The sequence below is a fragment of the Fukomys damarensis genome, unplaced genomic scaffold (assembly GCF_012274545.1).
Source record: "Fukomys damarensis isolate Sample0158 unplaced genomic scaffold, DMR_v1.0_HiC HiC_scaffold_10, whole genome shotgun sequence".
Classification (NCBI taxonomy): domain Eukaryota; kingdom Metazoa; phylum Chordata; class Mammalia; order Rodentia; family Bathyergidae; genus Fukomys; species Fukomys damarensis.
The window spans coordinates 11,385,395-11,411,146 of NW_022900922.1; the positions used below are offsets into that span (position 1 = coordinate 11,385,395).

At 42.6% G+C, this 25,752-nt stretch overlaps 1 protein-coding gene across 3 annotated transcripts in view; it reads right to left on the reverse strand.

The window, feature by feature from the left end:
* Window positions 1-5,586: 5,586 nt before the first annotated feature.
* The window catches only part of Actn2 (actinin alpha 2), a 73,481-nt gene continuing 53,315 nt past the window's right edge, over window positions 5,587-25,752 (reverse strand). For all 3 annotated transcript variants that reach the window (XM_010621991.2, XM_033761840.1, XM_010621994.3), the window contains 11 exons: window positions 24,262-24,409; window positions 22,051-22,201; window positions 19,453-19,561; window positions 17,393-17,533; window positions 15,986-16,168; window positions 14,269-14,403; window positions 12,926-13,105; window positions 12,067-12,213; window positions 9,256-9,321; window positions 8,158-8,316; window positions 5,587-6,091 (listed from right to left, as the gene is read on the reverse strand). In XM_010621991.2, the coding sequence (XP_010620293.1) occupies window positions 5,933-6,091; window positions 8,158-8,316; window positions 9,256-9,321; window positions 12,067-12,213; window positions 12,926-13,105; window positions 14,269-14,403; window positions 15,986-16,168; window positions 17,393-17,533; window positions 19,453-19,561; window positions 22,051-22,201; window positions 24,262-24,409 (1,578 nt within the window). In that variant the 3' untranslated portion in view covers window positions 5,587-5,932. The remainder of the gene's footprint in view (window positions 6,092-8,157; window positions 8,317-9,255; window positions 9,322-12,066; window positions 12,214-12,925; window positions 13,106-14,268; window positions 14,404-15,985; window positions 16,169-17,392; window positions 17,534-19,452; window positions 19,562-22,050; window positions 22,202-24,261; window positions 24,410-25,752) is intronic.

Below are 25,752 nucleotides of genomic sequence, written 5' to 3' on the forward strand. Positions count from 1 at the left end.
CATTTTATATAGGGCTAAGGGGGGTTTACACTTAAAACTTACAGGAAGAGGACAAAGGCAAAGAATCAGTGGATCTGAGCTAGTGGTCATCAAGCATATACTTGACCGTCACGTACTAATGATCAGCAGAGCGATTATCCATTATTCCATTTACAACTTAGATTATAATGTTCAGAACATTCAACTACAGGCAGGTAAGGAGTGGCGTGATTTGTGTTGGGTCTCTGTGTTCACTACAGTTTCCATTTAGTTTCCCAGCTACTTCAAAGCAGTTACCTAACAATTCACAATTAATCATTAGTTATCCTATAAGGGATTGGGGGGGAGCGACAGTCTCTAGGTCGTTTGCTGGTCAACATGGAGTCGCTGTGGTTCAGTCAGGCTCTTACACTTCTGCTTGGAATTTCTCTTCCATTTGTCTCTTCAGACAACTGCAACCTTTCCTTAAATGCCTGGCTCTAGAAAGGGGGAAAATAAGACCCTGTTTCTTTCAGTTTCCCTCACTGGGAAGCCGTATCAACCTACCAGGTCTGAAACGGTGGCTGGAACCTGGGCTGGGCCCTCAGCAGTCAGTAACCCAAACACAAAGCCCTGACTTTCCCAGTACAAGGTCCTGACTGTCCGCTTGGCTGCAGTAAGCCACACCAGGAATGACTGGTGCTGCCACACAGCTGCTTGCTGTGGAGCTGGAGCCTGGAATATGGTAAGTGGCTCCTGCAAGAAAGCTGAAACTGACTGAAAGTAACTGCCAGTTCTTTTACTAAGTTCCCTCCTCAGACCTGTGTGCATAACTCCACAGTAGTTCCTTTTCATACCTCTGCCAGTTCACTTGCTTTGGTAAAGGAGTGGATTCCCAGACCTTCTCTATTTTACACTTCGTGTCTTTACCTGTCTCCTTGGGGCGGGGGGTGCTGGGGATTGAACCCAGGACCTTCACATTGAGCTACATCCACAGCTCCTTTTTTGAAACAGGGGTCAAACTAAATCATTAGGTTGCTCAGGCTGGGCTCAAAATTATAATCCTCCTGCCTTGGTCTCCCAGAGTCATGAAATTCCTCTTTTTGCATTTAGTGTGGAAGAGAAGTAAAAATCCAGAACTTTTATTCTTTTTCTGTCTAGTTAACTGTAGGTAGTTTTTTGTGTTGTTGGGAATTGAACCTATGCTAGGCAAGTTTTCTATAATCCTCAGTTGTTTTTTTTTGGTTTTTTTTGAGACAGGGTGTGGCTAAATTGCCCAGACTAGCCTGGTACTTTCACTCCTCCTCCCTCAAACTTTGCCTACTCAATCTAACAGTCTTATTTGACAATGTCTTCTTACTTCTATCCAAGAATAATTTTATTAAGGCTATTAAAAATTTAGGTTAGGGCCAGCGATTTAGCTCAGTGGTTCTGCCTCCTGCCTCACAAGCACAAGGTCCCAAGTTTGATCCCCAGTACCAAAAAAAAAAAAGGTTAGATCACCAATTTCTATTTCTATTTTTAGCAAAATAATTTGTCTCTACAAAAAACAGACTCTCTTGTTGCCACCTTAGTTTTCTCTCATCCTTTTTTCACCTATTCTTCTTAGGTCAGCCCTTTTCAATTAAATGAACATAACACTATTCCCTTGTTCATACCAAGTACTCATAGCATATCTACTGTCCCTTCTGTAACTATTTCTTTTAAAAGGAGGAAAGGTTTATTTTGGCTGTTTATAGAGGTTTTAGTCCACAGTTGGCTGGTTCCAAAGCATGGTAGCATGGCAGAGGAGCACTGCAGGGCAGAAACAGCTCATGGTATGGCAGGCAAAAGGCATCAAGCACCAAACAGCCACCTAGCCTTTCCCTCTTATCCCATCCAGGCTGCCAGCCTTTTGGGTGGTGCCACCCAGAACTATGCTAATTTCAATCAGTGGACTAATTTAGTACCACACACTCTTATTCCTAGCATCACATACCCTAGATCCATCCAAGTCCAAAAAGCATCACTTATGAGTACGTGAGGCTTTGAGGGGATATCTAAATATAAGCCGTAACAGAGGCCAGGGATGTGGCTCAGTGGCACCTTGCCTGCCTGGCAAGCACAAGGTCTGGGGTTCAATTCCAGATAAGCACAAGTTGGAACCTTTAAGTGGGGCAGAGTGGGGTGCACCAGGCCTAGGGAGCAGAGCCCCAGAGAGTTGAAGCAAAACACTGTATCTAGATGTTCCCCCAAAGCCTCACGCAATCATAGGTGAGGCTTTTTGGAGGTGGCTGGATCTAGGATTTGTGCTTCTGGGACCAAGGATGTGATGCTGGGATGGATTCATGGTGTGATCCTAGGATTATGGGTAGCTGTATCCAAGCAATAGATATGGATGTAGTTCAAGACTCTTGTCTTTTCTAGACCTGTTTTCTTATCCCATGTCCACTGGGTTCCCTTGAAGTGGCTTTCTCTTAGTCTTGGAATAACTGGAGTGAAACATTCTTCTGCAGTGGTTTTAATCCAGTTTTTCTCTACTGGATATTGAAGCTCAAGCCTCACACATGCTAGGCAAGTACTCTAGCATTGAGCTATGTCTCCAACCCTTTTTGAGTCAGAGTCTTGTTAAATTGTCTGGGCTTGCCTCCACTCGAATCCTCTTCAGTATCTCAGGGTGCTAGGACTACAGGTGTTTCCACTACCTGCTCTATAACTGTTTACAGCACCAATCTTTTCCTTCTCTTGTAGCTTGTTGTCCAAGTGTACCTTGGTGGACTTCCTTCTACCCATCTGTTTTAACAGTGTATTGCCACTGACATAATTTTTAATGGACATTGCGGTATAGGTCTGTAATCTCAGCACTCAGGGAGGCTGATGCAGGAGGATCCCAAGTCTCCTTAAGTCACTAAGTTGCCCAGTCTTGGCTGCAGGTTGTCATACTGTCATGCGTGGCCTTCCACAGTGCTGGGATTACAGGCCTGTGCCACCAGGCCCAGCAGGATTGAGTTATTATGAACCCAAAAGGAAAAAGCAAAAACCAGTGTCTGCCAATGCTATTTGCAGTATGCAAATGCCTCAGACAGTTCAGTCTGATCCCTCTGCAGCCTCCAGGGTACTTGAGAAAATTCAAAGAAATAGCAAAAACACCCAGGGTCAGGTTTTCAAATAATTTAGAGAAACTGGGTGAATCTTTGTCAGCTTAGCAACAACCAACAACTTCTTAAAAAGCAAATTTCTGACTTGGTTTTGTCTAGATGTTTCTTTTCCTGTAAGGATGTAGAAGAGCTCATCTCCAGCTATGATAAGGCCAAATGTTTCCACCTAAAACCTAATTATATTCAAGTAGTTTTATGTCACTACCAGACAGCACAAGATTTTGCCTGGCCATTACTACGGTCTGACTTCATTTCAACCATTCCAGTCAGAGCTTTTCTAATTATCTTAAAACTTTGTTAACTTTTCACGGGTCCTTTAATCCACAGGTTTTCAGTTAGGAGTTATTAGAATTCCCACAGAGCCTTAAAAAATACTTATGTCCAGGGCTTAATCTAGACCTTCACAATTTGAATCCCTTAGAGGTTAGAGCTGGGTGTTCTTTACATCTAGAAAATAGGAATCAACTGGGAATTCATGAGTAACCTTCTCATTAAACATTGCTCCTAATCCGTTCATCATTCACCTCTAATTGGGTCAACCCTAACTCCCTACCTCAAATTTACCCTGTACCAACAAGTCAGCCTCTAATTCCTTAAGAGATACACATTTATCTTATTTTATTTTTGAGACAGGGTCTTGCTATGTAGTCCAGGCTAGTGAGGAACTCATTATGTAGCCCAGGCTGACCTCAAACTTGCAGCATCCTCCTGCCTCAGCTTCCCAAGTGCTGAGATTACAGGGGTGTGCCACCATATTTAGCCAATGATTTTTTTTTAAAAGTTTGTTTGCAGTTAACCAAAGCAGCTGGGTATTCCTTTAAATAATAAAAACAGGGATTCATTTTCTTTTACAAATTTAGTTTAATTGATAATAGCATCAGAAATAAAAGTGACTTCTAGAATGAGAGTATAAACATGTTTATTGTTTTTTCAGAGTTTAATTCTTTTCATTTATTAGGAATAGTACAGATTCATTTTCTCGCTCAATGTTGTAAGGTTAGAAATTTAGGTAGGTGAGTTACCCATACCAGCCCTAAAACACAAGTCCCCCTAGTAATAGCGTTAAAGAGGAATAACTTCCCAGTTTCTCCCTAATGTTTATGGATGGGATATAGCACCTGCTTGAAAAAAAAAAAAAATCAAGAGCTCACCTACACTCCAGTCTGGCATAAAACTCAAGGTTCAAATACTTCAGAAATTTGAAACTATCAACTACTCTACTTAATAATTAAGCAAATAAAATGCATAAAGGTGAAGAATTCTAAATGGGCCAGTATAGCAGTAACAACATCAGGTTACCAGCCAATTGTAAATGGAAAGTGTCACATTTCCAGTTGTCCATGGAAATCTGTAAAAATCTGAGGAAACAGACTGTAGGTTATAGGCACATTGCTGCTTCTCTAGGAACACTTTAATTGCTGTTTGCAACTGGTTTTATGACTCATTTCCTGATTATTAAGGACCCAAATACATAAAGAGTTTCTGTTTTATTGTCTATAAGCAGTCAACAAAGAGAAGTAACAGAAAGTGGTTTTAGCATATGACAGCACAAAGTAGGAAAGTGAATGAATACTGAACAGCGCAGGGCACAATGTCAGGCATCCTGTGTCATGGAGCCAGGCTTGACACAGACACAGCCAAACCTGGGACTTGTTAAAAGGCACTGGCCCTCCTGGTGGTGAACACCTGACCACCAGCAAAAGCCTCTCCTACTGCATACTACACAAAAGGCATCCACCCAAGGGGCTATGTGCTGACTGGTCCTTCAGTGAAAAGAACTCACCTGCCCTTGAAGATTAGACCCTTCCTGCTAACTTTGGCTTCATGCTGACAGACAACACAGCACAAGGCAGGCCTGTCTGGAGGGCTAGCGGGTATCTGCTGTCTCATTATGAACAACCACTGTGAACCTGCTTATTTAAAAACAGAGCACTTGTATATGGCATCTCCAAAGGACGTCTATGAGTAAATTTTGGAAAAAGCACAAGAATCTGGGTACTTCTAAAACTCATTTACCTACTGACCCCATTTTCGTCTCTAGCAACAACCCTGTTCCACAGTTCTTCAGACAAGTAAGGCATTAAGACCCACTAATGGGACTATGTAGTCTTAGATAATGAAGAACTGACTATAAACTCAATTTCAAAATCTACTGCGCCATCCATTTCTTTCCCTGGCAGGTCCATCTCAGATATTTAATTCAACTAAAGAGACAACAGTACTATTTATGTTTAGGTGGAGATAATCTTTGGATAAGCAAGAAGATAAAGCACTAGAACCCCAAACATTCTCCTAGAGATAATCACATAAGCATATTAGATAAGAGGAATAGTTTTAAAAAATAGCAAACATTTACCAATATGTGATTGTTCCCATTGGTCTTGAATCTTGGGTATTTTGGATTTTCACATTTTTTTTCTCTTCTCTTCTATTCCTACATCATCCTAATTTCTTTCTTTTTCTTTTTTTTTGTTTGTTTGTTTGGTACCAGGATCAAACTTGGGTCCTTGTGCTTGCAAAGCAGGCAGCAGAACCACTGAGCTAAATCCTTGGCCCAACTGTCCTAATTGCAGAGCAAGTAATTTGCTTGGTTTGCTCAAAGAAACAAAGTAATGTGATATTACATTTAGCTAAAGATTCAGAAATAACCCTATTTATAAAGCACACGATACCATACATAGATCAAAACCCCATTTCAGCCATTGTTACTCTGCTAGACTGAGCTACTGCAAAATTCTCCCTCACTGTAATGAAGCTTGTCAAAGTTCCCAGGAAATGAACTGTGACTTCAGCTTTTATTGCATTCTGATGGAATCCAGGCTTACAGAACCTCAGCATCACAGATCGCTCTCCCCATAGAGCGCAGAGGAGAAGGCAGTGTAATCCAGGGCCCCAGGCACACTGCCTGGGCCAGAGTAGGCAGGCATCCTCTTGATGCAGTACTGGGCCTGATCCGGGGGAAGCTCTCGGCGCAGCTCCTCCGCCAGGATGTATGGCTGGCAAAACACACAAGGGTTTGTCAAGTCAATCACAGAAACACTGCACCATAAACAGAGTTATCCTTACACTTTTCTTGCCTTTGCTTAATTTTAAAAAATGGATCAATTTAAAGAATAGGGGGTCTACTGAGCACAGTGGCAGACTAACAAAAATGTGAGTTCTTCTGCAGAAGCATATCTACAAAGTGACTTGCTTTTTGGATAGAAGGAAATTTAATATTGCTTCATAAAGGCAATGGAGAATTAGCATCAGTATTTCTCAAACAAAGCCCTAATTTGGGTGATAAACATTATGATCTAAATTTCATACCATTTGATTCCTGGTACAAAAAAAAAAAAAAAAAATCATACCAGATAGTTGTTAGTTTGTGTCATACACTGAAGAGAACAGAGTATGTATTTAACTTTGCTGGTATGATTTAGAAACAAAAAAATATATGTGCCATGTGCTTTTATAAAATAGAGTAATTTTCCCTTTTTTTTTTGGTACTGGGGATTGAACCCAGGTCCTTGCGCTGGCAAGGCAGGCCACCAAACCGCTAAGCTAAATGCCCGGCCCTAAAATGGAGTAATTTTTCTATTCAGTTTATTTTTTAAAAAACCTAGAAATATTTTGCTACTGGAGAAAGTCTCTGTCCATAGTAAAGTAAGACTGACATTTAGTGGTGGAACTTTTGAAATGTCAGAAATCCAATGAGAAGTAGGACAATTTATGATAGAATAAACTGGCAAATAATGGTCAAAAATAACTAAATCATACTATAATCTATAGTAGGAGTTTTTTTGGGGGGGACTGAGTGAATCTAATGCTGCTGAGGGTTTATTACCTTCTCAATCAGATGTTCTCTCTGTCCCAATCCTTATGATAAGTGATTCATTTTAATACAAACTTGTTATTATTTTTAAGATCACTGATTCTGTTTGATTTTTATGGTAGTAAACATGGCTGAGCTCCCATAAAGAATGAGAAATTAAATTCATTAATAAGAAAATGGATACATATTGAGGATATACTCCTAAGCGAAATAAATAAGTCACACGTGTAAATACTGAATAGTTTCTCTGATGTGAAAAACTGTAATAGTACATAAGATCTTAATGAGATAATTGACAATGTGAAATAGGAAGAAAAGGACTAAAGGTGTAGGGAAAGTGGGAAGGGTAGGGGAAAGGTAATAAGGGAAAAGAAAAATATAGGAGAAAATGAAAAAAATGGAAATAAAGTGTTTGTAAATGGGGAGGCGAAGAGGGAGTGAAGGGAGGGCAGGGATAAGGGAAAAAAATGAGAACCAAGACTTGTTATGTAAAGGTGCAAGATCCCAATGATGAATGTAACTGTGCTGTATACCCTGAAATGTACCAATAAACTCAATGAGAAAAAAAAAAAAAAAAAAAACATGGCTGAGCTGATGTAGTCCAGCATCCCAACTTTCCTTGTACTACTACTCTTTTAGCCTTTCAGTTAGAACACAGGGTAAAATAATCCTATCCCAAATTGAATTTCTTTATCCTGTGATGTTTTTGTTTGGAGGATGAAATTTTAAAAATTTTGAACCTGCACCTGCAGTTACATTCTTACTTAATTTCTAGGCTGTGTGTATTGAAAGTCTTGACAGGTTTTTTTGGGTTTTTTTAGCCTTGCCAGTTTTTAAGGTGACTGAATAGTTGTATGTAACTTTGCTCCAGTGAATGGGCACAAAGCCAGGGTCAGTGACTCGTAAGGGGAAAGTTCCCAGTTCTCTAACAACTGACTTGTGTAATTTCTTCTTTCTGTGTCACATGCACCAACTCAGAATGTAAAAGGGGGTTGAACCAGTAATACACGTGCATATAACTGTACAACATACACGCTATTGGCCCTGCTATAAAACTCGGCATGAGACCCAAGCACAAATGCCAGGGATGGGAAGTCTATTCTCTGTACGCAGTGCACTACTGTGCTGCTTGCCACATTCAGTGCTGATGCTGGTATGAGAATGGTTTCTGTTGGCAACCTGTTTTTCTTCTGCTAAAATTATGTGGTGTAGTACTGTTGAAGTAGAAGGAAATTCAACAATACAGACCTTGTCAGAAGCCAGAATTCGGAAGGAGGCAATGACCTGCTCTGCGGTGTCAGTGTCGGCTGTCTCTCTGGTCATGAAGTCAATGAAGGACTGGAAGGTGACCGTGCCTTGTCCATTGGGATCAACCAGGGTCATAATGCGGGCAAATTCAGCTTCACCCTGGACAAGATGACGGCGACACATTCAGTTAATTTGTGTTTGAAAACTCTCTGGTATTTCCCTTCAGTCTCTGAAAGGAATTCTCTCTATGGCTGATTTAAGCTTACTGTCATCAAACAATTTTAAAACTTGCTGTAGAATCAAGGCAGAAGTTCCTGAATATAAGACTTCCTTCAGAGGTGGGGATGTAGCTCAGTGGTACAGAGCCTGCCTGGTAAGGGCGAGGTCCTGAGTTCAATTCCCGGTTCTAAAAAAGAATTCCTCGCTCTTGTGACCCATAATGCTTTCCTGGGTCACATAATGTAGCTATGGAAGACTAAGAGCAAGAGCTGGGCCCTTTTGCAGATGGCAAGTGACAAAAGTGATATTGCTAAACAGAAAGGCAGTTCAGAGATGGCTCTCATGATTTTATTTAAAATTTCTTGAAAGAACCACAGCAAATCATATTAAAAATATGCATTAAGGAGCAGTAGAGAAGTTCAGATATACTGGGATAACCAAAGCCCATGGGAATTTCAGTTTTTCCTAGCTCACTTATTACTAAAAACCTTTCACCTTTTAAAATGTTAAAGGAAAAAGCTCCTTAAATCAGGGGGTAAACCATCAGGACACTAAATGCCACTGAAGTATGCACTTTTAAGGAGTGAACTGTAGTATGTAAAGTGTAGCAATAAAGTTCTTAAAAATCACCAGGAAAGCCCATGCTCTTGATTCCTTCACTGGGAAAAAAAAATCCAACCAATTACTGAATACAAGTAAGTTTTGGTTTTGTAAAATTAGTTTTATATGGCAGACCTTCAAAAATATTATCCCAGGTAAAAAAAAAAAAATGAACCAACCCCACATGTGCTACCTTACATTTAAGCCAGTCACTTCCCAATAATACAAATCCAAGCTCAATAAAATACCAACTCATTGCAGTTTTAACTTTGTTCTTACCAGATCATAACCCATGGAAATGAGGCAGGCTCTAAAGTCTTCATGGTCCATCAGACCATTCTTCCTCTGTTGAGACATGCAAAGAGCAGAGGAGAATTACAGAATTGCTCTATTTGACTAAGTAAGCAAGATCTTGAAAAAGAAGGGCTACCTTGAGCCCTAGCAAGGTCATAAAGGTTACTGCTGACTTACACAAAGGAGAATCCACGCAGAATGTTACAAAACAGTCTCTTTGGAAGGAAAAAGAGGGTAGGATTTATGGAGGGAAGACTAGACCAAGAGGAAAGGAGACCCCACTTTGCAAGGAAACAAAAGGAATTTATCAGTAGCTCACTACCACCACCTACTGACTGTGGAAAATACTGCAGGCATTCTGAGAAATGTTAATGGCCCCGCCTAAATCATTTGTAAAAATACCCAAGATGAAAGCATTTCCAGAATTTAAACAATGGGAAAGTTATGCTGCAACAACGTGGACCAAGTGGCAGTAGCTCTTCTTTACAGAAATCTTAGCTTATTCCCAAAATTTAACGATTGTCTGCAGAGAGCAGTGTGCAAGATGGCTCCCATGGATACCAGCTTTCTCAGCTGAGGCCAGGTAGGACCAAATTACAACCCAAGCTTTGCGGAAACAGGGGGTCAACACAAAGACCTGGACATGATGGGAAGTATACAGCTGCACTAAGATGTGAGGGAATCAGCTAATATCTAATCCTCAACATGAAATTAAGGATAGTACTTTTACTGGCCAATCCAATTGTTAAAATGGAAGGTCAACGGTGTTTTTGTTATTTTGTCTTGGCAGTACTTGGGATCGAGGCCTGGCAGCAATGAGTTACATATCCATCCCTTTTTATTTTATTTTACTTTACTTTTGGGACAAGTCTCATGAAGTTGTCCAGGCTGATTCTGAACTTGTGACTCTTGTGCCTCAGTCTTCAAGGGTGGTGGAGAGTGCAGGTGGGCACCACCACACCCAGCTTTTTACGGTGTTTCTGTTCACCCAGGCAATGGCCAGTCCCAAATGCTAGTGTTTCAAGTTCCTTTTTTTATAAATGGAAACTGGATGTACCTGTGTGCTGCGCCGTCCCTGGCTGTCCACCTTGCAGCAACACCCAGCAGTGATGCTCCTCTGTCTTCTGCTGTCCTGCTTTACCTCTTGTACTTCTCTTAAATACAGCGGTTTGCTAAGATTGGGGGCCTTCTCTTTTCCTCTCCAGACTGTCTCTTGCTAGAGATGACCACTGTGTGGTGACTCCTGCAGGTTTCAGCCCTGAGCCTCAGAACTGGACTCCAACTGCCCAGGGGACATCTCTGCTGCAATGGCTCCCTATAAACCCTTGTTCCGTGTCCTTACGGCTTAGAATTTTCATGTCATTTTTTAAAATGTTCCTTTTCCTCAACCCCAAACCCTGTTATTAAACTTTGTCAGATTTCCTTTGTTTTTTTTTTGGCTTTTTTGAGACTGACCTGGAACTCACTATGTAGCCCCATGCTTGTCTTGAACTCACAGCGATCCTTCTGCCTCAGCCTCCCAAGTGCTGGGATTACAGATGTGCTCCACCATGCCCGGCTCCTTAAACTTTGTCAGATTTCTGTCTCTATCTCAGATTTGCCCTTGTCTTTATTCTCACCACCTCTCCCAGCTCCTGTTCCTCTTCCTTCACTTCTCCAGGAGCCTCCTGCCTGACTCTGTGCTGCTCTCTCCCCCTTCCTTCCAGCCCATTTCAAATCTTAAACGTGTGGCCAAGCATTTTTTTTCCGTAAGACCAGCTCTGACCATGACGCCTGTGCTCCACAATCTCCATTGACTCTAAAGTCTCTCCATTCACCCAATGCGTCCTGCCAAATCCACCTTTTCTGTTTGGTAGGAAGATGAAGCCAAGTGGATCTGTGCCCAACCCCTCTTCTCCAGCATGCTCTGAGTAAACTTTCTGAGACAGAGGATCCTTAGTGTTTAAATAGGCAAGTTCTGCACTGTCCTCCTCTGGACATTTTTGTTGCAAAAGATGGTCTCATGACCTTGGATTCAAATCAACACGTTTCCCCCAACCCCGCTCCCTTTTAAGGCAGCCTAAATGAGAGAGGTGGCCTTCAAAAACTCCAGATGTGTTTGTATATGGACAGCGATCAATTATTTCCCTCCACAGGAGAAAAAATAGCTTGGATTGCAATGAATCAACTCAGGTCAGGGTGATAGTATGTTTCTCCAAAAAAAGGAGTGCTAAAACCAGGCAAATGTCAACTTCCATCTCTATACCGAATTCTATACTTAGACCTATTAACTTCCTAACCAGAAATCTATTTTCTCAGTTCCTTAATAGGCCCAAATCTGGGTGGCTTCCTCTTGAGGAATTTTAGGAAGCATTTACTGTTATTTGCAAATCTTAAGCAAAGCCCTACAGAAAGCAGTGAAACCCTTTTTTTTTAGTGATCTTTTAACAATTGGAATGTAGCCTGAACAGTCACTTTTAGCCATATACTAAATAAACTTGGAATTTTCTCATAATTAATTAGTTTTACTCAATATTATGCAATCCAAAATGCTAAATATTTTACAAGTACTTAACTTTTTATATGCTTTTACTATAAACATTACTATTTTGTGGGTCTCTTTTCCTTAAAATATTATCATCCGTCAATTTTCTTAATTAAAAAAGAAAATTGAGGGATTTTTTGATTTGTTTTGTTTTTAGAGGTGGGCAGGTCTCACTATGTAGTTCAGGCTGGCCTTGATAGTGCGCATGTTATTTCAGATAAACTGCTACATGCCCACAGAACTGCCTTTCAAACAACCAGAGAGAGTGGTACCCTGTCGAAGTGGTTGAAGGAGGCTCTGAACTCATTCATCTGTTCCTGGGTGATGCCTTTCGCATCTCTTGTCAGGATCTGGGTCTCCACCTCATTGATGGTTCTGGCGATGGTTGTTAGCAGCAACTCCCATCCAACACGAATATGCTACCAAGGGAAAGAGGGAATCATCAGCTCCAGGATTTCCCAGCCTGTCAACCTTGGCTCTTCATTTTCACAACAAGAGAGTCTATCCAATGAAGGTAAACGGGCATGTCACAGACTTTCCTACACTGCCGTCCCCCTTCTTTTTTTTTGCAAGATTCTGCAGCAAGAAATACTCAGAAGCGAGGCCAGAGTCCTATCAATGACAATTTGCACTTTGTAGACGCAATGTACAACACAAGTTCTATTTATCAGTAAGATACCTTCCCATTCACTGAGTAGCAGCACTGCGGACCTAGGATATACCTGATGGCCTCCCAGGAAGAGCAAAGTGGGCCAAACTAGTGGAAATTACCACAGTCCGATTTCTGGCAATAGCCCCAAAGAACTATAACTAAATTAATTGTGATGGGTATAACAATAATGATTAATTTTTTTTTTGCAGTGCAGGAGATCAAACTCGGGGCCTCAGTCATGCTAGGCAAGTGCTGTAGCTAAACCCCAGCAATAATGAGGTTATGATAACCCTAACTATACCATGGTGCTTGATGGGAGTTCACAAAGCTTCTCCACATACAGTGAGTGGAAAGACTTCACCCCGATGCTCACACTGGCAGAAAAGGAATAAGGAAGGACAAATGCATGTAGAAAATGCCCTAAGAAGGTGACAAGGTGGCAAGCAGAAGCAAGCCACTGGCCTGTCCTGTTTCCATACCTCCATGGTATAGTTGGTGTGCTTGTTGTCAAAGACCAGTGCCTCCTGGATGAGCTGGTGGTCTCCTTCCAGCTTGTCGATGTTGTTTTTATAGTTGATGATGTTGTGCTCATACTGCTTCAGCTGATTCATCTGGTCCTCCAGGGCCCCTGTGATCTGGATGGAGCTCCGGGCAATCTCCTGGGGTAGGCAGGGGAGCACATGGAGACAGAGTGAGTGGCCCCTGAGGCAACTCCTCAGAAATCCGTCCTAACTCTGCATCAGAGGCCACACCTGCATCTAGCAGCAGCCCAGTCACTAGATCCCACCAAGTAGGATGGGAAACTGGCTGCTTCACTGGATGGAACAAGGTCTAGTTCAGGTCTGCTGGAAAAATGGAACGAAGCCAACCAAGTTCCAAAGTAGATAGGCAAGAGGGGTAAGGAATGCATCCCACCAGCCTTCTTGCAGGCAGGGCGACACCCTTGGGCACAACTGCCCTGTTCCCCTGTACTGGGGTCAGTTGCCAGTGGCCAGTGGCCAGACAGAGCTGCCAGACTGATGTAAGACCCCCCATTGCTCACTCCAGCAGAATTTTTCTTTTTTTTTTGGTACCGGGGATTGAACTCAGGACGACCTTGCACTTGTGAAACAGGTGGCGGCACCACTGAGCTAAATTCCCAGCCCTAGAATTTCTTATAATTGTAGGTGTTATCCCTTTATGGAAAGAGTTTTATTACCAAGAGGGAGATGGAGAAATGCCTCCTGGCTGTTCTTACTGATAGGAGGAACCCAGACCTCAGAGTCATTCAAAGACCACTGTTCCTAAAAAGCTCTAAAGTACAAAGTAGGCTCTTTACTGGGCTCCTTAGGGATGGGTGTTTTAAAATCAGTTCCTGCAGATCAAAAACTAAGAGCCTTGTCACTGTGTGTGTGTGTGTGTGTGTGTGTGTGTGTGTTTATTTTAAGACAGGGTCACTCTAAGTATTTCAGACTGGCCTTGAAATCACTGTGTAGTCCAGGTTGACCTTGAACTCAACACGATGCCCATTTTAGCTCTTGAGTGCTGGGATTATAGGCATGAACCACCACACCTAGCTAGTTGCTGTTTTTAATGACAAAAACTAAAGATGGCACTAGGAGCACCCTTGTCTCCCCCCCCCAACACTTTAGTGTGCCCCTCCATGCCCTCTGAGAAGTACCCAGGCACACACAATCCACAGCAGCCCAGAAGCTGATAAGATAAAGCCTGGAGTAACAGCAGGATGAGTGGTGTGGCCAGCACAGGAGGTGCTGCTCCATCAACTAAGAGACTGTCTCCAAGGCCTCAGGCCGCAGCTGGAAAAGGGCACGACATGACCTACCTCCATCTTGTTCTGGATCCAGGGCCCGATGGCATTGGCCTGCGCAGCAAACTGGCGCCGCAGGCGCTCATTAGTGTGCTGGCGAGCCAGCTCCTCCTGCAGGGACTGATCTCGGATGGGCACCAGCTGCTTCACCTGTCAGTGGCCAGAAGACAACACGGGTTAGAGGCCGGCTTTGGTCCCACAGAAATGACCCCAGGTTGAAAGTTCAAGGGGTAGGGGTGCAGGTGGAGAGGGAGAGAAGGAAAGCAAGGCAGGGAAGGAGGGATAGATAAGGTCAGAAGAGACAGGGCAGTCAGAGTCCCTACTTTGGGGACTAGCTTTGACTGCCACCTAGTACTATCAAGTGCCTGCTGAAAGGCTGGCTGAGCTAAGGGTATTTAAGGACCTGCTTGGCCCCTAAGTACCAACCCCAAGGGGGCTACGTGCACAGTGCAGATCCGTGAACTTAGATGAAGGGAGACTGACAACTTCCAGCCCTGCTGACTGAAAGCAAGCATTTGCTTTGATCTTGAATGTGCCAGCAAATCCACAGCAAGACTTAGTAGCACCTACATACATTTTAGTGTGCCCCTGGGCTGATCATCACCCAGCTACTGTGCAAAATCATGTACATGTGGCTCTTTAAGATCAGCAGGCAGCTGTTAGATTTTGCTTTTAAATGTGTTAATAAGGACAGACATGCATTATTATATCCCAACTTATGCTTCTTTTCTTCCCTGTTGTATACGGTTTATAATTCATTTGTTATGTATGTTTTTATAGTGAGCCACCTCAAATGCATATGGTGGGCTTATTCTTTATACAGAACATGTATTAGTTTATTGAGGTGACTAACTGTAATTTAAACTATGAAAATAAATTTCTCTTAAAAATGAGGCAACTGGGCTCAAATAGTTCCACTGTGACTATAATTAAAAGCCAGAACAAGTTAATAGAAATACTTTGCTTCCTCAGATACAATTTTCTACCAATTTTTATGCATTTAATAGTCATACACATTTGGGGCTCCAAATTTCATAATCTAAAAATATTTCATATTTCATAATCTAAAAACTCCTTAATCGAAGTACTACGAGCAAGCTAATCCCACCAAATATTTAGTTGGAGTTTTTAAAAAGGGTTTTCTTGGGAAAAACCTGGAGATGTAGCTCAGTGGTGCTGCACCTGGCTGGCAAGTGCAAGGTCCTGAGTTCGATCCCCAGTACCAGAGTGGTGGGGGAAAGGTCTCTCCTTAAAGTATTAGTATTATAACCTGTACTGACTTTGCCACAATGTGTAAACTCTTCCTAAAGAAAAAGAATCTCTACTTTCCCTACAGATTGCAAAAGTGGCTGAGTAGCATTTAAGAGTTTCACAAAGAGGCTAGGTATGGTGTACACCTGCAATCCCAGCACTCAGGAGGCTGAGGCAAGAGGATTGCTGTGAGCACTCAGGAGGCTGAGGCAAGAGGATCGCTGTGAGTTCAAGGCCAACCTGGGCTACACAGTGAGTTCAGGGTTAGCCTGAGCTACAAAGGGAGACCCTGCCTCACCTCCCCACCCACCCAAAAAAAGTAAAGTTTCACATAGTTTGCCAAGGACATTTAGGGTGAAGGAAAATCCTGGTCATGATGCCACAGCAGGGAGCGACCCTAAGTCTCCAAAGTGGTTGTCTCTCCCCTCCATTCTGGCTTTGAGGATGCTGCCCTCCTCCCCACCTAGCCTCAAATGCCCACCTTGTCCCACTTGGTGCGAAGCTCGTCCATGGTAACAGTGCTGTAAGGGTTGCTGGAGCTGATCCTGATGTTGTAGCTCTGAATCACCTTCTCCACCTCATTCTGGATAGCCGCAATTGACTGCCGTTCCCCGTCCGCCTCAGGCAGTGTGGCCTTGAACTGCTCATGGGCAGTAATGAGACTCTGCCAGGGAATGAGTAGAGAAAACCAATCTGACTTTAGTGCCCATTTTACAGGCTCTGCTAGACCCTTCTGCACACATGCTAACAATATCTTTATAATTGCAGGCATCTCTGGAGAAAAAAATTTCTAGATGTTTTAGAAAAGGTCATTGGTGTACAGAAGTCAGGTTCCTTGAATATGAAAGAAAGATATCACAATGACTATTTAACTGATAGCCATTCATCCATTCTTCAAAAAATAAGTTATTTCTTAAAAAATCACATTGGCTTTCCATTATTTCTGGCCCTTGGCTATTGTTTAGTTCAATCTTTCTACTAATGAGTAGAATTCAGCTACCCTGTGTAAAGATCAGTTTATTTTTTTTGCAGACCTACAGAAGTACCTATCATTTGCTGCCTTATTTATACCTCTAAACCATCAGGAAAACATCTCTACTTCTCAAAAAGAAAAGGACACAGAAAACAGCTCTTTACCAGAAGGCTCTATACAACCTCCTCCATTTATCAAATCTGTTGCTTCACCCTAACACAGGAGGATTGCCCTGAGTTTGAGGCCAGCCAGGGCTACATAGTGAGTTCAAGGACAGCTTGAACTACATAGTGAGACCCTGTCTCATAAGAGCAACAACATGCTTAGGCTGTCAGCCCATGCCTTGGGAGTATATTCAGGAAACACCAAAAAGAGTCCTTCAAATGACAGCTACGGTGTGCAGGACGTAATGTGCTGCCTCACTTACAGTGTGGTTACGTCCCAATAAGCCCACCAGAGTTTGAAAATATCCTCAGTTGAAAGTGCATGGAACACACCTGGCCTACCAGATATCACTCCCTAGAAGCACAGCATACTACAAAGGGCCAGTTGTTTCCCATATGATTGTGGGGCTGACCAGGAGCTGCTGCCACCATGTACCACACTAAGAGATAGGACTGTACATCAACTCAATCACTAGTCCAGGAAAAGATCAAACTTCAGAATTCAAAGTATGTGCTCTGCTGAATATGTATCACTTTTATGCTGTCATAAAGTTAAAAACTTAAAAGTAAAGAAAGCATGTATAAGTCAGGAGCTATCTGCAGTTCTCAACACTTGGGGGCAAATCCTAGTAGATTGCTCCTTGGCAAGGAGGTAGGGGTTATATACATATTTATGAATGCTAGATAGACAGACAGACAGATAGATGACTGTCTCTACACAGTAGAAGTACAGAGGTCAGGGTCCAATTACCTGGATCTCCTCGATGCTGTGAACAATAAACATGTCCTGCAGGTCCTCCATAGCTCCTTCCATCCAGTTATTGAAGGGAGCAGCTCTCTTTGCAAACTCCAAGTGCAGTTGATCAATGGTTTCTAGCAACTTCTCAGTCCTCTGAAGATTAAATGGAAGCAAATTTCATCATAGATTAAATATGAAAAAGCCTCTGATGTACAAATGTAAATATGTACCCCAGAAAAAGTGTTAAATGATGTTTAACATGTCTACAAAAGATTACCTGATGCTCAAATAGGTGAAGCCCTGGGGCCTCTAAGGGGCTTTATTAAATCAGGAAAGATTTAATAACATCTACAGCAGCCTTTATTTACTTATTTTTTAATTTTTAATTTTTTTGGAGACAGGGTCTCACTGTGTAGTTCAGGCTGACCTTGAACTCATGATGTGGCTCAGACTGGCCTTGAACTTAGTGATACTCCTGCTTCAGCCTCCTGAATGCTGGGATAGTCTTGTTCTTAAAGCACCTAATGCACTCTATACTTTGTGCTACACTTTTTGGAGAGCTGAGAATCCACACAGGCCCGGAATGCCTTGCTTTCAGCTGAAGTAGGATTTTGTAAGTTAGAGGACCTGATTCCCTAACTGTGCAGGGAAAAAGGATGGCCAGTGCATCTTCTACCTTATGTAGGCAACAGCACGCAGGCAAGGTGTGTGCCTTTCCCAAAGTCACCTGCCCAAGGAGAACGGAAGGAACTAGCCTCATGCAGGACACAAAAAGTGGGAGGCAGAGACAGAGAGGTCGGTGGCCTTGTGTTATAACATCCCTACATCAGTAAAACACACCTATGAATTAAACACAAATCCAAGAGTAATAAGATTATGCTATAAGCCCACTTTGTGTCCAACGGGAATTACAGCAAATCACTATTTGACACAGGCTCCTCTTGCCTCTCAGGGTATATGAAAGCAAAAGGTGTCAAACAAGAGCACAATACATACTGTTTCACAAGGCATGGCCGGCGAGGGACAGACAGGGAAAGCATCTGTGCCCAAAATCTGCCACCGTTACATTCATTTTTCTTTCCTTCTCCTGCTCTAAAATGTTTGCCCTGTTCCTGGCTATAACTGTTCTTTCCTTTCTCTCAACATCCCTTTTCCCTAGGCCGATTTGTAATAGCCAGTGGACAACTAGCAAGCTTGATTTCACATCTTGTATAGGCTTCATCGAAGTCAAGTAGAAATGTTTGAAAATTGGCCAACTGCTTCTCTTCATGCCACATTAGTTTTTAAAAAATTTTTATGAGTGCATGTTTGTAGCACATAATGATTACGTTCATTGTGGGGAGTTAGTACTTGTACATAATACATCTTAATCCTTTTTTTTCATCCCCTTCGGTTCCCCTTCTCCCCGCCCTTCCATCCAACTCTTGGGTTCTCTTCCCTTTTGCAAAAAAAGATCTACTTTCCTGTTTCCTATTAGCTATTTTTACTTTACTCTTCATGGTTTCTCTTATAAAAGAAATAATGCAATATTTAAGTTTGCGTCTGATTAATTTCACTTAACATTAGTCTTTATGACAAAAGATAATTAGGTTTAGTTAAACCCAGCTATCAAACTGTCATTTACCCAAGTCTTATACTTGGATAAAACCAATGCATCCTGATTCTGTTTCACATCAATTTTTCTCTCCTTCATATTTTGCCCATTTCCCCTTTCAATCTCAAGTTTGGTTCTTCCTAATTTCCTGATTCAGTTACTTAACATGCATAAAAGAACTTTTGGAACTCACTGTAATTACTACTTGATCCAAAGTGAGCTTATATAGTAACCTCATCATCCTTAGATTTTTTTAAAAATCCAAAGTACATTTCACTGCTGTATAGATAAGTTATAGGACAAAGCTACCAACCTCCCATGTCCCTCTGATTCTCATTTTTTTCTGTTTATTAGACACTGTTTTGTACACACAGGGTCACAGAGAAACAACTTCAGTGACTTAAAGACACTGTATTAAAGATCTCATGACCAAGTGGCTTCGTAAGTAAGAATTCAAAGGGTGGCTTCAAGATATTACCTCCAAAGCCTCTCTCCTCTTCTGTGTGAGTGTCCCCAGTCTGTCCCACTGGTCACAAATCTTCTGGCACCGATCATTAATATTCACTGCATCATGATAGTCCAGTTCACTAAGAAAAGTTAAAAAGAAAAATATAGATTAACTTTCCCAGGTGATACAAGGAAAAATGATTCAAATTAGTTTAAAAAATAGAGAAGCATCTGGCAAGTATCTTAGGGTTTTGTTAATCATTGCCATTGCAAACATTATCCCTTGCGTAAATGACAAAAGATTAGTAAAACTTATGCCTGGGCTAGCTTTCTTTCACCTGCTTTTCTTGGCGAGGCACCCTGAAAGAGTATGATTTCAAAATGGAAACTGTAAGTGAAGCCAACCATCTGAGAGCTCTGCAGCCAGGCTGCAGCCTTAGGAACTGGAACATCAGAACGATCAAGGGCCAGTCAAGGCTTACACCGCCTTGTGTCCTTGGCTCCTCTTGAAGGGCATGAAACCTGACCACCAAATGGAGCAACCCACATAGCAGGACACTGAGACTTTAGCACATAGGGACTTGTAAAATGGGGAAGGACAGAGTCCTCCCACTTAAGGTTCTGGTTTGATGTGTGTGCTGCTAATGGGACAGAAAGAACAAAATTACTTCTTGCTGAATGCTTGTTTTTTCTTGCCAGATCCATCTATGCACACTATCTGAGCTCTTGTCGGGGTGAACTGGAAATTACTGTTAAAGAAATGCTTGACTAGAAGGTCAACCTCCTATCTCAGGGATAACAGGTTTGAATACTGTACAAAACATAATCACCATTTTAGCTAAGATGAAAGTGAAGAGACTTCTTCAGATGTGGTCCAGGATGAGATAACTTTCTGGAAGTCCTCCCCTACCCTGCCAACCATTTTCCCTGAGGCTTACGTTTATCTGTTTTTTCCCATTTTGAGTTAGGGCAGTGGTCATTCACTGGTTTTTTCCTGGAGTAATATTAACTTTTATTTTATTTTATTGCACATGGTTGCTGTCTGAGTGCTTGTTGGTGTTCTTCCAGAACATTCCAAATGGGACCAAGCTCCCTGTCACCTTGTTAGAGCTTGTCCTAGTCTCAAGAGCAAGCAAGAAACAGTCTACAAAACACACTTAACATCTGACTGAGGTTAATGAAGATTTTCTTTTGCCTATTTGTTATACCTCCCCCAAAAAGCAAATTATACCAGTAATTTGCAAACCCTGAATATGAAACAGAATGGCAACAGCTCTTCAAAAGGAAAATATAAAAAAGAAGAAAACAGAAACAAAATCTTAAGAGATCCTTCTAGTGACCTACAGTAGAGATACCAATGCTCACTCTCTAACATTATCTTTATGGTCTCCCTCTTCTCACTAATTCATAGTACTGGTATAAAGTTAGGGTTTGCAAGAACTATTATCACGCTCTTTGAAAAATGAAGAAAAACTCTGATTTCTCGTTTTTGGACAAGAAAAAAGGAAAAGAATGTTAGTAACAGTAAAAGGGTCACAGAGAAATTCAGCATGTAGTTCATCTCAACTCAATGAAGAAACAGGCACCCAGGGCACCAGGAATAGTCATAACTATATAAAATTATTGCTTAAAATTTATGGCCTACATTTAACACTGCTCCAAATTACTTGTGGCAGCCATTACAAAGTGCTAAATAGCTTGAAGTTCTTTCCATCCCCGTGTTTTATTGGTGAGTAACTTAGTGAGCAATCAAGAGCCAACATGCAAGAAGCATGATAAACAGGAACACATAAAGGCTACAAATGTAGTGGACAAATAGAATGCCGCGGTTGCACATAATTAACAGTATTTATAGGCCAGGCTGCAAAACAGGGTAGTCTTAAAATAGGCCCCACCTGTCAATTAAGGACTTGTTCTAGTCAAGGTTAAGGAAGCTAAGAGTTTTAAAATCTAATATATTGAAATAAATTTTAATTATTTACTTTTTAAAGTTATGAGTATGCTTTAAGCTCCAAAAATTCTGCAAATACATCAGCAATTACAATGAATCAGGAACAGCAGGGAGTGAAATTTTCTATTTATCAAAAGGGGGCATTCGATCCCTGGTACCAAAAGCGGGGTCAACGGCAATGTAAGAGCTCAGAGACACCTGAGTATGGAGACCCCTCTCCCTGAGGACGGCCACCACCCAGGCTCCCAGGGCACAGGACAGGGATGGAAAACATTCACTCAATGGATCACAATGCCAGCCCTCCCCAAAGAACAAAAAGCACTGAAGTAGAACAGAAGGCACTTCTGTTTTGGTCTCATCTCCTGCCCTGGTCAGGGTGCGGTGGCCTCCCTCACCTACCCAAGCTCCTCATTTCCCTGGGAGCGGACTACCTGTGCCAACACTCCGCGGTGCTGGGTGGGAGGAGATTTAGGCACAGGGGCTGGGAGACAGAAGGGGTTTTGCTACAATCCCAAAACCAGAGCCCAGTCTGTTCCTAGAGTTAGAGAAGCAAGAAACAGCCCATTCCTGGCTGTTCCATCTGACTGTGCAAATTGAGTAGGGAAGGGCAGGCCGGCCACCTTCACTCACTTCCTGGAATCCCCGCTCAGTCCCCAGGGTCAGGGCAGCCATACGCACTTGAGCTCCTGCGCGATGGCAGCGATCTGCTCCACTCGGTCCTGGTGTGCAGCCAGGTCACTCTCGAAGGCCTCATGCTTCCGCAGCAGGGCCCGCACCTCTGTCAGTGATGCCGACTCATAATCCTTCTGCAGCAGGATCTGCTCCTTGCCTGTAAAGTTGGGAGCAAAGGAATATGAACACCCTGATGTCACAGGGCAGGAGGCTTCTTTGTACCAGCAAAGTGTTCAGAGAGGACGGAGATGTCAAAGCAGCAAGGGGCGGGGCCGAAAGTGGCAGGAACAAAGGAGCAGGCTAGTACTGGAATGGCATTCAGGATGTCACTGGCAAAGGACACTCACTGTATATGTGCATCGATGGGGGGTGGGTACTGAGGGCATTCCACAGAGCTAAGCTGTATTCTTCATTAGCACGAAGCTCAGTTCCGTTAGTAATCACTGCTCCAGAGAGCTACCTAGGATAAACACTCCTCCTCTGACTGCCTGTCTGCAGGTTCCACTCCTGCCCCAAATCTTCATGTTTAAAAGCAATACTTTCTGTGGTTAAATGTAGCCTGTGATGGTTCTGATCAATATTAGGAATTTTCCCCTCTGAACCTACCTATTTCCCTAACAATATTTCTCTTTTCCTTCCTTCCTCCTTCGCTCCCTCCCTTCATTCCTGTAGCAGTGGGGATGGAACACAGGGCCTTTTTACTACATCCACCCCCTCCCACTTTTTAAAATTTTATTTTAAGATGGGGCCTTGCTAAGTCACTAGGTTGCCTAGGCTGGGCTTGGGCTTGTGACCTTCCTTCCTCGGGCTCCCAGAATGTTGGGGTTACAGGTGTGTACCACTCCCCCCACTCATAAATACTTCCTAAATCTAGCAACTTCTGTGGTAGGACAACTTTATTCCCTGACCAATGATCTTTAAGAACTTAATTCTATAAAGCTGAAAATGGAAAGCAAGTGTTCAAATGCTCAATGGCAACATAGGATTGTCAGATACCAATTAAAATACTCACTGCAAGGGTACAGAGAGTAAAGATATTAAAAGTGATCAAGACACTATATTCATGTACTACCCACCAAAAAAGAATATAACTGTGATGTATTGCAAACACATACTAATAAAAAATGGAAAAAAGTAAAATGTTGCATCTTCAAAATATCCTTGCAATGGACTTTTTACTGCTAGCTCCACTCTGAACAGGACACTGGTACACAGAGAGGCTAAACACGCCAGGGCTCTCAGAGGCCACCCTGTCTAGCTCCAGCATCTAGGCTCATTACCACCTTGCCGTGCAAAATAAAAAATCAAGCAAAACAGAAACGTGAAACAAAGAATGAGGGGAAATCTCCAAGGCGCTCTCAAAATAGATTATGTGATGGGGGAATGTTTTGTTCACCAGCAAAAAAGGATCATTTGGTCCAGCAGATGGCCAAAAGTGCAACTACATTATCATGGCTACAGACACAGGTACATTTATAAGGCCTGAAAGAAACAAACAAAACTAATTGAAACAAAGAAATTAGACTATAGAAAAGGAGCCGGCGCCATTTTTCTTTCCCATGAGATCTCCTAGGAAGGACGCCATGTCTGCAGCACTGAACATACTCTACTGGCAGAAGCGAGCAGCAGGGCCAGGGCTGTGAACCCCATACTCAGAGAGCTAACAGATACTGTGCAGCCAAACAGAAAAGGTAGAAGGAGGGCCTTAATCACACAGGTAATTCTACATTTTGGGAAGAAACACATTACCTGCTTGTTTAGAAAATACGTTTTCTTACACATTTAAAATTGCAGCACTAGGGGAGGCCGAGGATCATAAGCTTGAGCCCAGCCTGGGCAACACAGCAAATTAGTGAGACTTTGCCTCAAAAATAAAAAGGGCTGGGAATATGATTTGGTGTAAAAGGCCCTGGGTTCAATTCCCAGAACTGAAAAAAAAAAAGAAAGAAGAAAGAAAGGCTTTGGATTTAGCTCGGTAGCACTGCACCTACCTCAGAAGTGCAAGGTCCTGAGTTTGATCCTCTGTACCGGGGGTAGGGGGTAAATACATTTTATTGTTCACCTCCCAAAGAACTGTATCACTGAGACAACAGAGCAGCGAAAGATGCCTACCCATGGTGTCACACACACTGGGGACAGAGTTTATAATGATGTGTCGTGGCTGTGCATATTGCAACCCCAAGTCTTGAAACACTAAACATGAGCCCTACTCCTTACCATAAGCCCACGTCTCATGCGTTGAGGCCTTCTGCCGGAACTTCTCAGCCAGGTGCTCCACGCGCTCCAGTCTACGGATCTCGTTGAGCAGCCATTCCTCATAACCCTTCTCAGCCTGCTCCAGTCGCTGCCAGGCCCCAGCAATATCCTGGGAGGTTGGAAGACAAGAGAAGGCATACTTGTGACACACGGTATTATCGCTTATGTCTAGATGTGTCCTCCCTCGAAGCCTCATGTGGTCATGTAGGTGAGGCTTTTCAGAGGTCGCTGGATGTAGGGTGTGTGATTCTGAGATTTGGTGTGTGATAATGGGATTAAGGCTGTGCGATTACAAAATCAGTCTGGCATAGCTCTGGGTGTGAATAATGGGAAGGTCCATTCAGTGTGAGTGGCACCACCAAAGGGCAGGCAGCTCAAAGAGACAAAGGAGAGAGGCAGGCTGCTGCTGCTTCCTTGCTACTTGCTTTGCTGCCTTTTGCCCACTATGAACTGTTTCTCCTCTGCGATATCCCTCTGCCTTGCCGCCTTGCCACCCTGCCTTGGAGCCAGAAAACTATGAACTGAAACCTCCACAAACCTTTCCTCCTTTAACTTTGGGTGTGGCATATTTTGTTTCAGCAACAAGAAAAGTAACTAAGACACATGGGCCCCTTGGACTTCTTCTATGAATCCCTCAACATGTGTTTGACAGTGCGCTCCTTCTGTGTCATTTCCATCCTTTCCTCCACCCAAATTACCACTTGACTATTTTGGCTTCCAAATGTCTTAATTATCATCACTAGGACCTTTTAAAAGAAATATGCTGTACTCATTATCCAAGCTAACACTTCTCCAAATGTGGACAAAGATATACAGGGTTCAAATTTTCTGGCTCTACTTGATGAAGCCTCCAAGTGACTCTAGTCAAAATGCTCTTTGTAAATGTGATGAATCATTCTGTCATCCAAGTGTCATCAGCTACTTCCTGGGCACCTACTGTGTCCCAGGCACTACTGAGATTAGATTAAACAATAGGTTCCCTGTCTGGTTCTCTTCCCCCATGTGGTTTTCTTAAGTGTTGAGAGAAAAAGATAAAAAGTAATTAACCAATAAGGCCATTTTGAGTAATGATAAATGTCTGGAAGAATAAAAAAAATGGGGTCTATGTATATTGAGAGCCCCCAGGCTGGTTCCTGTAGGCAGCAGCTTAGAGAAGATAGGAAAAGCCAATTATGGGAAAAAGTGGGGAACAGACTCAGGGGCTAGAGGAGGGGACACACTCAGCATGGGAGAAGAGTCATCTTGGACCAGTGTGGCTGCTATGGGTGACCAAAGGTAGAGCAAGAGATGTCACCAGTGAGGGAGAGAGGGGTCAGATCATGTTGGATGCTGCTGGCAGGATTATGATCCTGGATTTCATTCTGATCACTTCAGGAAGGCATGGAAGGGTTTTCAGAAGGTGCGCAGCAAGCCCTGACTAAACTTTTTTTCTTTATACTTTTAAACAATGAC